The sequence below is a fragment of the Rissa tridactyla genome, chromosome W (assembly GCF_028500815.1).
Source record: "Rissa tridactyla isolate bRisTri1 chromosome W, bRisTri1.patW.cur.20221130, whole genome shotgun sequence".
NCBI classification, from domain to species: Eukaryota; Metazoa; Chordata; class Aves; order Charadriiformes; family Laridae; genus Rissa; species Rissa tridactyla.
This window is the reverse complement of record NC_071496.1, coordinates 15,810,763-15,822,232: the sequence shown is the minus strand read 5'-3', so window position 1 is coordinate 15,822,232 and position 11,470 is coordinate 15,810,763. Positions and strand designations below refer to the sequence as shown.

The 11,470-nt window shown below is 39.3% G+C and overlaps 1 protein-coding gene across 1 annotated transcript; it reads right to left on the bottom strand.

The window, feature by feature from the left end:
- Positions 1–1,083: 1,083 nt before the first annotated feature.
- On the bottom strand, positions 1,084–2,439 carry LOC128901936 (nuclear factor interleukin-3-regulated protein-like). Its single transcript, XM_054184087.1, has one exon. It carries the CDS (start codon positions 2,437–2,439, stop codon positions 1,084–1,086), a length of 1,356 nt encoding a protein of 451 aa, XP_054040062.1.
- Between the last annotated feature and the right edge of the window lie 9,031 nt (positions 2,440–11,470).

The window sequence follows — 11,470 nt, the reverse complement described above, 5'->3', positions numbered from 1 at the left end:
TTTTCATGCAATAATCTTGATCTTATTTTCAATAACACTGAGATGTCATCTATATTATTTACCGAATATATATAGACCCTGACTATGGGGTCTATTGTATTATTAAGGCATGAGAAAAGAATAACAGGCAATTTTTGAGAAAGGAATCTCTGTGTGTTGTTAACGCTCAATGTCACAAATATTTCAATTATCTTCTAAAAAGAGGTCTTAAGGAAAAAAAATACAATTTAAATACATGTAAGTTTGGCTGTAAAATCCAAACATATAAGTTAAGTTGAGCATGGTATAAGAAACCAGCCTTTTTTGTTTTTTTCCAAGTTAATAAAAATCAATTGAACTGGAGTAGATGTTTTGTGTTTGTCACTAATAGTTTATTCTAACTGCTAACTTGCACACTTTAGAAGAAGAAAAAAAAAAAACAAAAAAACAGAGTTCACTATATATAGCCTTCATATTGGCTACTTGATTATACACAAGGCATAATGATCATAACACAGTCTAGTTTCCATAATAATTTGTGCACAAAAAGACACCAGACATTATGTGAACATTACAGTGAAATGACATCACAAGTCCAGTGACAAGTCAGCATAATACAAAACATATTACAGAATCACAGAATGGTAGGGTTGGAAGGGACCTCTGGAGATCATCTAGTCCAACCCCCCTGCCAGAGCAGGGTCACCTAGAGCAGGTTGCACAGGAACGCATCCAGGAGGGTTTTGAATGTCTCCAGAGATGGAGACTCCACCACCTCTCTGGGCAGCCTGTTCCAGTGTTCTGCCGCCCTCAGGGTAAAGAAGTTCCTCCTCATGTTTAGGTGGAACTTCCTATGCTCAAGTTTGTGCCCATTACCTCTTGTCCTGTCGCTGGGCACCACTGAAAAGAGCCTGGCCCCATCCTCCTGACACCCACCCTTTAAGTATTTATAAGTGGTGATAAGGTCCCCCCTCAGCCGTCTTTTTTCCAGACTGGAGAGACCCAAATCCTTCAGCCTTTCCTCATAAGAGAGGTGTTCCTGTATTGATCTACTGAAAATTACATTGTTTTTAAAAAAACAATAAGCCTTTATTCAGTAGTAACTTAACCACAGTCTGATGCAGAGATTTGCTGTGTAGTTATAAGTCTTTTAAGGGAAGCAACCTCTGCAGATAATTTTGTTATGCCCTGCTTCAAATACAGGTTCTCTGACTCAGAGACACTGAAGATACTGTCTTTTATTTCAACAATTTCAGTTTTGCAACCACTCTGAATTCTTACATTGAGTTTCTTTCGATGCCAGAGTTCTGATTTGAGAGACCAGTCTTGGATATTAGTCACTTGAACTGAGAAAGGAGTGCAAGAAGAATACACCAAGTTTTGTCCAGCATGTTTTTCAAGCTCAATGTGTCTTTTTGATGACATATCAATAGGTGATGATAGTTTCTGTGCAGCATCATAGTCATTATCTACTGCTTCCACTTTAACTTGCATGGCTTTGGCTTTAATTCGAAGTTTGTGAGGCAAAGCTGAAGAATTTGCTTCTGGAACTTTATGTTCAACTGGCGAATGGATGGGACCCTTAGGAACCTGCTGTTCATCTTCTCCATCAGATGACTTTCCAACTGCACTGTCATCAGTTTCTGAAGTTCTGGGGGAATTGCTGGAGGACGTATTGACTTGGAACAGAGGAGGAGAATGCGAGTACATGTTAAAGGTAGTTCCCGTGTAGTGTGGATATACGGATGCTTTCTGTGAACTTCTGTCATCTCTTGGCGCTCTCTCTAATTCCATGGGCTCCTGTTTTATAATCTGGAACTTATTTTCAGGACTTCTGTAGTTGCTTTGCATACAGCTTGATTGAGTATGCTCTACTGATGATATTTCAGACATATCAGACACAGAGCTTTGAGGAGAATGTTTAATGACAGAAATACAACTACTACCAACTATAGATGGTTCATGTTCATCCACAAATGAGTTAATATTGGATTTGGAACTTTGATAATCCTGGAAATACACAGCTGTTGAGCTACTGAGTTTCTGTATCTCTTGGGCATAGGCTGCAGAAGTAATTAAACCAAACTTCAGCTTCAAGGAAAGCAACTCTGCCTTCAAAGTGGCATTCTCCTCTCCAAGTGCAATTAGTTTGTTCTCTAAGACAAGGTCATTCAGTCGTCGCTTTTCACGAGATCTTTTAGCAGCTTCATTATTTTTCCGTCTTTTCTCCCAATACATAGCATCTTTCTTTTCATCTGGAATGAATTCTCGCTTTCTCCGGCAAGCTGAAGATTTGCTTTTTCCGCTACTTGCTTCAGTGAATACTATCTCTTCATTTGTAGACAATTCTTCAGACACTTCTGCTAAAGTAGACTTAAGTACCATGATTTTGTCCACATTGTTACTTGTGTCAGCAGGTCCATGTTCCTTTTTAAGGGTCTGCATTTTTCTCAGCTGCATCAGAAACAATTTGTAATAGATCTACAATGAACAACAGAGCAAACTATTTCCCCAGTACTTCTCATACCACAACTTAATGCAGTACTTTGAAATCCACGCATATTCTTCCTTTTGTTTCATATTCTCAAGCAGAAGTGTCTAGATCAAATTTTCTTGGCAGAGGTGATGAGAATCTTCTAAATAGCCTTCAATAAACAGAAAATTTTATTACTGTTTAGGAATTGCTGGTTTGGGGCATTCAAAAGTAACTTTCAATAAAAAGCTTATACTAGCATTTGATTCATTAAACCTGCTGTAATATGAAGGAAGCTTGACACTGAAACAACTGATATTCTAAGCTTTAGGATACTTAGGTAGCAGATTTGTTTCCAAAACAAATACCATATGATTCAAGGAAAATGAATAAAAAAACCCCTATATATAATATATATAATGTCACAGAACTTTACATAATATCACTGACCAACTTAAACCTAGCACTTAACACTGCTGAACACCAGACATCTTGATGAGCAGCACTGGAAAGTATCTTGTCCTTCCAAATTAAAACATCTCTTCAGAAAACAGCTGTGGTGCGTGACTTGGCAATGCTATATATTTGGGTCCTCCACAGATTAAAAATAACATAAACTGATTTAGAGAAGCTAGATTGCTTTGTATTATCTTAAAATAACACTGCTATTCATTAAAGTTACTAAACATTAAACTATTGCATTATTATTTGTATTTATTAAAATAATTCACATTATCTCCAAGCTTAATTTTTCAAAACGTATTCTGTAATGCAATATCTAATTATTTAATTCTGTTGCTCTAACGTTTTGATAGCAATTCTACAAAACTAAATTAAATTCCATTTCAAGCAGTCAGATATTTTCAAATAAACTTCACTTTTGTAAAGCTGTGTCTACAAAATTTACCTCAGTCCTTAAAAAAAGAAAAAAAGCAAAATAACTTCCCATTTTAAAGAACCATGCATTTATCACTGTTTTTAATAAACAGCTCAAATCACTATGTAGCAAAGTGTCAAACAACAATAAAAGCTCACAGTTATATGTCTGCACATATTTCTAGTTGTTTTCCATGTTCCACATAGGTATCATTAATTATGCTATTGATAGCATTCTGTCAAAGGTTATGTATTTTAAAAAATTGTTCACATACCAGGGCTGGTATAGAACCTGCTCATAGATACACAAACATGACCAGTTTGTACTCTGCAATTTGAAAAACTGAAGAATATATTTTGTACTTTCTATCTACAAAGCATTTTAAAAACATTTGCTAACTACCTCAAGACTTTTATGAGGAGGAAAGTGAGTTTAATTTCAGTTGATGGATACATAGCCTAACTAAACACTGCTTAAACATTTTGGAGCTACTCTACCACTACTGCTTTTCATAGACAAAAAGTATGCCATGAAATTCTGCACCTTTCAGGTTTATAATAATTAAGAAATTCTCTTTAACTGAGGATGTGGCCTCCAAACCAACCTCTACCGAAATCATCCAACATATTCTTTTTTGCCTTATATCTAGCACTTTCAGTGAAATTCTGTTCCTGCTGAAGAAAAACTTTGATGCCAACTCTACCGGAATAGTGATATTATCCCTAGATTTGTGGTCAAGAGGGTCTAGGCCATGGGGAGCAAATGAAGTTCAAACTTTCTGGAAACACTGGGTAACTGGATGTTATATTATTATAGGTTATCCAAGATCAAAGAAGGAAACAAAATTTATAATACCAATGTTACCACCAATTACTGCTGAATCCATTACAACAGGGAGAAATACAGAACTATTGCTCCTGCATTAGGGTTCCCTTTTCTTACAACTTAATAGGTATTTTAAGTGTTTATGGTTCCAGGATCAATATGTAATTAATCCAGTGGAACGCTGATGATGATGCTTCATACAAGATGAAGCATTTTTGATAAAATGTTGATTTTCTTTGTCTTATTGAAAGAAAATCATGGTAGGTGTCTACACAATATAATTTATGCAAACATCAAGAATCATTCATTTATTATGACACTTTTCAATCAAATATTTAAAAAAAAATTAATAACCTCATCATGGCACTTAGAATACTACTGCACTTTCATATTACCCACTCCAAGTTGTATCCAGAAAGTTGATGTCATATGTAATTTATATAAACTAGTTTTTCTAACAATAAAAGTCTTCAAATGACTGTTTATCCTAATAACTACAAATTAACTCATGAAAGCTTAGTTTTCTTCCCAAAGGTAAAATACACAAATTATGAAACTAAAGTTATTATTTGGAGAGATCTAAACGCATTAAAAAAAGCTGTTCCTCAGAAAGGTCAGTCAAGGTTAATAGGCACAAATTCAACCTACATTTTCTTCAATTTGCTTAGAAAGTCAGTATAAGTCTAATTGGACCTGTTCAATTTGTCCAAAACCAGGAAAAGCTTTAAATATTTATATAAAGTAATATATAAGTTATCTTTGCTTCTCTAAGTTTTAGTTATACTATATATATATATATCATGACATTTTATTTAAATATCACATTACTTGACAGTAGGAAAAACTAGATTGCACAAATCAATAACTTAATGGTAACAATACTCCGCAAATAAAACAAAATCATTAATTTCAGTATTTGTTATTAGGGATGCTAAGATTTTATTGTTTTCCCCTAATTAAGGGCCACAAACCAAAAATACAAAATCAAATGTTAATTATTCTGACAAATAGCTTTCTATTACTGAACTCTTTCACATGGGTACAAATGATGTTGCAACAAAAAGTCTGAGGTCAATTAAAAGACTTCAGAGCCTTGGGAAGAATGCTAAAAAAAAAAAAAATCAGGAACATAGGTAGTGTTTTCCTCAATCCTCCCAGTAACGGGGGGAAACTTTGGAAGAAATACGCATGTCAAGACATCAATACCTGGCTCCAGGACTGGTGCCTGTGCCAAAACTTTGGGTTTTTAAACCATGGAAGAGCCTTCAAGAGACAAGGTATGCTGGGGTCTGACGGGATCCATCTGTCCCGATATGGAAAACATGTCTTTGGGCATAAGCCAGTGGGGCTGAACAGAGCGCTTTAAACTAGAATTGATGGGGGAAGAAGGGGATACCAACAGGACTGCAGTAGGTAAGCCAAGGGCATGGCATGGCACCACCTGAGGGTGGCAATGCTAATGGAAACATTTACATTGCTCCAGGGAGCACTGAGGGCTCAGGAGCATATCTGAAATGCTTGTACACCAACACACACAGTATGAGAAACAAACAGGATGAACTGGAAGCACTGGTCAGCTCCCAGACTTACAATATCATTGGTATTAGTGATACTTGGTGGAATGAGTCCCATGATTGGAGTACAGGGATGGAGGGCTACAGGCTGTTCAGGAGAGAGAGGCAGGGCAGATGAGGTGGAGGTGTTGCATTATACATAAGGGAGAGGTTTGATTGTACAGTCCTTACAGTTAGAGATGATGTAGTTGAGAGCCTCTGTGTGAGGATTAGGGGGATGGAAAACAAAGTAGATGTCATAGTGGGTGTCTACTACCAATTGCCCAGCCAGGATGTAAGCAGTGATGAGTACATCATGATGAGTACTACAGGCAATTAGGAGAAATCTCTGGATTGGTAGCCCTTGTCCTTCTGGGAGACTTCAACTTCCCAGACATCAACTGGAAATAGCATACTGCTGAGACAAGCAGGTTTTGGAAATTCTTGAAGTTTGCAGGAGATAACTTCTTGTCACAGGTACTCAGTGAGCCAACTAGGAAAGATGCTCTCCTAGACTTGCTGTTCGTGAATAGAGAAGGACTCATCTCAAGGCATCATCTCAAGGCATGTGGAGGAAACGAAAGCTATCAGAAGTACTCAACATGGATTCACCAAGGGGAAATCATGTCTGACTAATCTGATAGCCTTCTATGATGGCAAGACTGGATGGACAGATGAGGGGAGAGCAGTGGATGTTCTCTACCTTGACTTCAGCAAGGCTTTCAACACGGTCTCCCACAGCATCCTCATAGGGAAGCTTAGGAAGAGTGGGCTAGATGAATGGACAGTAAGGTGGATTGAAAACTGGTTGAAAGAGAGAGCTCAGAGGGTCGTGATTAGGGGCACAGAGTCTAGTTGGAGGTCAGTGACAAGTGGTGTTCCCCAGGGGTCAGTACTGGGTCCAGTCCTCTTCAATATATTCATCAATGACCTGGAGGAAGGGATAGAGTGCACCCTCAGCAAGTTTGCTGATGACACAAAGCTGGGAAGGGTGGCTGACACACTGGAAGGCTGTGCTGCCATACAGAGAGACCTGGACAGGCTGGAGAGTTGGGCAGAGAGGAACCTTATGAGATTCAACGAGGACAAGTGTAGGGTGCTGCACCTGGGGAGGAATAACCCCATGCACCAGTACAGGTTGGGGGCTGACCTGCTGGAGAGCAGCCCTGTGGAAAGAGACCTGGGAGTCCTGGTGGACAACAGGATGACCATGAGGCAGCAATGTGCTCTTGTGGCCAAGAAGGCCAAGGGCATCCTGGGGTGCATCAAGAAGAGTGTGGCCAGCAGGTCGAGGGAGGTCATCCTCCCCCCTACTCTGCCCTGGTGAGGCTGCATCTGGAGTACTGTGTCCAGTTCTGGGCTCCCCAGAAGGGAAGGAACAGGGAACTGCTGTAGAGGGTGCAGCAAAGGGCTACCAAGATGATTAGGGGACTGGAACACCTCTCTTATGAAGAAAGGCTGAGGGATTTGGGTCTTTTTAGTCTGGAAAAAAGACGGCTGAGGGGGGACCTTATCAATGCTTATAAATACTTAAAGGGTGGGTGTCAGGAGGATGGGGCCAGGCTCTTTTCAGTGGTGCCCAGCGACAGGACAAGAGGTAATGGGCACAAACTTGAGCATAGGAAGTTCCACCTAAACATGAGGAGGAACTTCTTTACTTTGAGGCTTGCAGAACACTGGAACAGGCTGCCCAGAGAGGTGGTGGAGTCTCCTTCTCTGGAGACATTCAAAACCCTCCTGGATGCGTTCCTGTGCAACCTGCTCTAGGTGACCCTGCTCTGGCAGGGGGGTTGGACTAGATGATCTCCAGAGGTCCCTTCCAACCCTACCATTCTGTGACTCATGGGGTATGTGATGGTAAGTGGCTGTCTTGGCTACAATGATCATGAAATGGTTGAGTTTAAAATTTTCAGTGTAATGAGGAAGAAAGGACAGCAGAGTTGCTACTTCAGGAGAGCAAACTAAGTTATTCATGGAGCTATGTAGTAGAGTACCCTGGGAATCTGCTTTAGAGGGAGTCCACGAGTGCTGGTCAGTTTTTATGAGACACCTTCTAAAAGCACAGGCAGAGGCAATTCCACTGTGTCATAAGTCAAGCAAGCAGCGCAGAATACGAGCTTGGCTGAACAAGGAACTCCCTGTGGAGCTCAAAAGGAAAAAGAAATTGTATGAACTCTGGAAGCGAGGTCAAGTTCTGCAGGTAGATTACAGAGCCGTGGTTCATCTATGCAGGGAGAAGACACAAAAGGACAAAGCTCAACTAGAGTTGAAACTGGCCAGTGTTGTGTCAGACAATAAGAAGGGCTTTTTAAAGTATGTTAATAGCAAGAGGAGGTCTAAGGAAAAAATTGGACCAATATTTGTTGAAGATGGTCACTTGACTAATAGGGATTAAGAAAAAGCAGAGGCAGTCAATGCCTTTTTTTCCTCGGTCTTTAATAATATTGATAGACCTCAGGTTGCCCGGTCTCCTGAGTTGGAGAGCTATGAGTGCGGCAGCATCTGGCTGGCGACCAGTCACCAGCTGTGTTTCTCAGGGCTCAATTCTAGGACCAGTTCTGTTCAGTATTTTAATCAACGACCTGGATGCAGGAGTTGAATGCACCATTAGCAACTTTGCTGATGATACCAAACTGGGAGGGACAAGAGGCCTTGCAGAAGGATCTAGACAGATTGAAACATTGGGCAAAGATTAATGGGATGAAATTTAACACGTACAAATGCTGGATTCTGCACCTGGGATGGAGTAATGCTGGGCACAAGTATAGATTGGGAGAGGAGTGGCTGGAGAGCAGCCCTGCAGAAAGGGATCTGGGGGTGCTGGTTGACACTAGGCTCAATAGGAGTCAGCATTGTGCCCTGGCAGCCAAGAGGGCAAACTGCATCCTGAGGTGCCTCAAACACAGTATAACCAGCCTGTCAAGAGAGATGATTATCCCACTGTATTCAGTGTTGGTGCAGCCTCACCTTGAGTAATGTGTGCAGTTCTGGGCCCCACAATTTAAGAAGGGTGTTAAGGTCCTTGAATGCGTCCAGAGGAGGGCAACAAAGATGGTGAAAGGGCTGGAAGCAATGTCCTATGAGGAGCAGCTGAGGACTCTGGATTTGTCTAGTTTGGAGAAAAGGAGGCTGAGGGGGCGACCTCATTGCTCTCTACAGCTTCCTGAGGAGGGGAAGTGGAGAGGGAGGTGCTGATATCTTCTCCCTGGTATCTAGCGACAGGACGTGTGGAAATGGGTCAAAGTTGCACCAGGGGAGGTGGACGTTAGGAAGCATTTCTTTACCAAGAGGGCAGTCAAAAACTGGAATAGGCTTCCTAGAGAGGCGGTTGATGCCCTGAGCCTGTCAGTGTTTGAGGCATTTGGACAATGCCCTTAATAGCATGCTTTAACTGTAGTCTTACAGATGTCAAGCATGGACCAGACCTTCAGCTGATCTAAATTTATATAAATCTATTAAAAGGCAGTGGAATTATGTCAGTCAATCACAGCTGATGCTCTAAACTTGCATCTTATTATATGAAAACTTAAGTACAAATATAGAAAATAAACATTGCCTGTAAAAAAATCTTGATCTCTACCAGTCACTGCAAATGAAACTGAGAAACAGCAGTCTTTAGAGCTCTAATCCTGCAAGATAGTCCAGAAGGGAAAACTACTGTATGCACAAAGCTTAATTTTCTTTATCGAGAGTCCAAGTGTTGAGTTCTAATCTTAAAAGGAGGTCTTAAAGGACTGGCATCTATATTGCTAACCACTGTGAAGCCATCTCTATGGCAAAATCTGGTTTATTATTTAAATACTTTGTGGACAGAACTGAAAGCTACACTAAGATGTAGCAACTTACAAAAAAAAAAAAGGAAAAATATTTTAAATAAGGCTTTGTTTCCAACAGATAATAAATAGATTTATATAATATCTGTGACCAGATTCAGTCTCAGAGTATGCTAACTTGGACATGGATCAATTCAACATGTGAATTAGAAAAAAAAAAGCACAGGATATTTAACAAGGTCCCAATACTAATCCATTTCAGGTATACCTTTAAAACCAAAAAAGTTTTCAGAAACATTGCTTCTATTATGTTTTGAATCACATCCAAGTATACCCTTGTTTACACAATTTTATTTTTGACAATCATCACCATCAGTATTAGACAGTTACAAATATCTTGTTTGAAATTCCTCCCTCCGTGTAAAATACTAACACTGAAATCAACTGCCATTTTGTCATAGAATGGGACACAGGAACTTGCATTTTTTCCCTATTACACATCCTAAGCACATTTATATCTCATAATTGACTGTAATAATCATGACAAGGTCACCTAAAAGAGTCAATTAAGCTGTGGAGTCAGATACATTTCTTAACAGCGCGTCATAAGACTCAGTTGTACACGTTATTGCATCATAGTGATGTTATAACAGCAACATGATTGCTGTCTGCAAAAGGAAACTATTGCATAAACATAGTTTGCACAACTATTTGTTAAAATAAGTCAATTTAGAATTTAATTATGAGCTTTATTTCAAGATAAAGGATTAAAAAAAGCAACAGACTACTGATATCTTTTCTAGACTGCATTCCTTTTATTGCAATAGATAGAATGCACGTATGTTCTACAAGTTTCAGCCAAAGCATGGAAAATACTGTTCCCTCTTAGGATAAGATAAACTGTAAAGAGGTCATGTAAGTCCCTATTGCTTATGGGAAGACTCTAAGCTTTTTGACACCTTTCAAATCAGGTCCTTTAAAATGAATAAATAAATTCCAAAAGAAACTTGAAGCTTTGAAGTCAGATTCAGGAAGCTGGATATTTTGAAAGTTAGTTAACAGTCCTTTAGAGAATAAGATGAGTTGAAAATACAGAAGAACGGAAAATAAAGGCAAATAGTTTTACAAACTGTTAATAGTTCAATAGTCAAATAAAGACATCTGCAATGTGAGAACTCATAATAATATATTTGGTGGTGCCAATGATATTAAGGATCTTCAATCAGTAATCCTTGATTTGGTTGGTTCAAATCAGGTCTTTGGGCCAAAACCTGAAGCCTTATTCATTCAAATTTCTTATCTAAGTCAACATTTTAATTGAATAAGGATGGTAAAACTAATGCCTATAGCAATATTTTAAACTAGGCTCTGGACTGAATTAATTACTGAGGAGAACAAAGATGACTCAAAGTAGGTTACATACATACTAGTGAACACAACGAAACTGAGTGCAATCATTCAAATTATATGTCAAAACTGTACTTGACCCCAACAATCAAGTAGCAGAAAAGTTTGTGCATGTTATCAAAAAATATCACCTTTTAAAAAAAAATGTACCATTTACTACCTACAACAGTTATACTGAACATACCACCATGGTTGTGATACTAAATTTTCACTTTGAAGGGTTTAGTCAAAAAACACATTAATTTTGGTTTTGTGTACTTAGAAGACTGGTTTAGGTGCGAGCACACACGCACACAAATTGCCTCATATTTAAGACAAGTTATCATCAGCAACTTTCAAGGCAGTTTTCTGTCAAGGACAGAGCACAAGATGACCCCAGAACATGGGACTTCTAGCCACAGCCTTTGCCGCTGAAATGTCGAATTGACTTGCCAACAACAGAATTGGGCAATGACGAGTTTTCATTGTTTGTGACTTAAGGAGAAATCCTAAATATTCAGATGGGGGGAGGGGCGGGGAGAGGGAGGATTTCTACTGCCTATCTGTGAGCTGTACCCTTCCTACAGTGGCACCCAACCTGTGG

Bases quoted from the DNA above. Each gene is read 5' to 3' on its own strand.
- LOC128901936 (XM_054184087.1), bottom strand. From the start codon at position 2,439: ATGCAGCTGAGAAAAATGCAGACCCTTAAAAAGGAACATGGACCTGCT.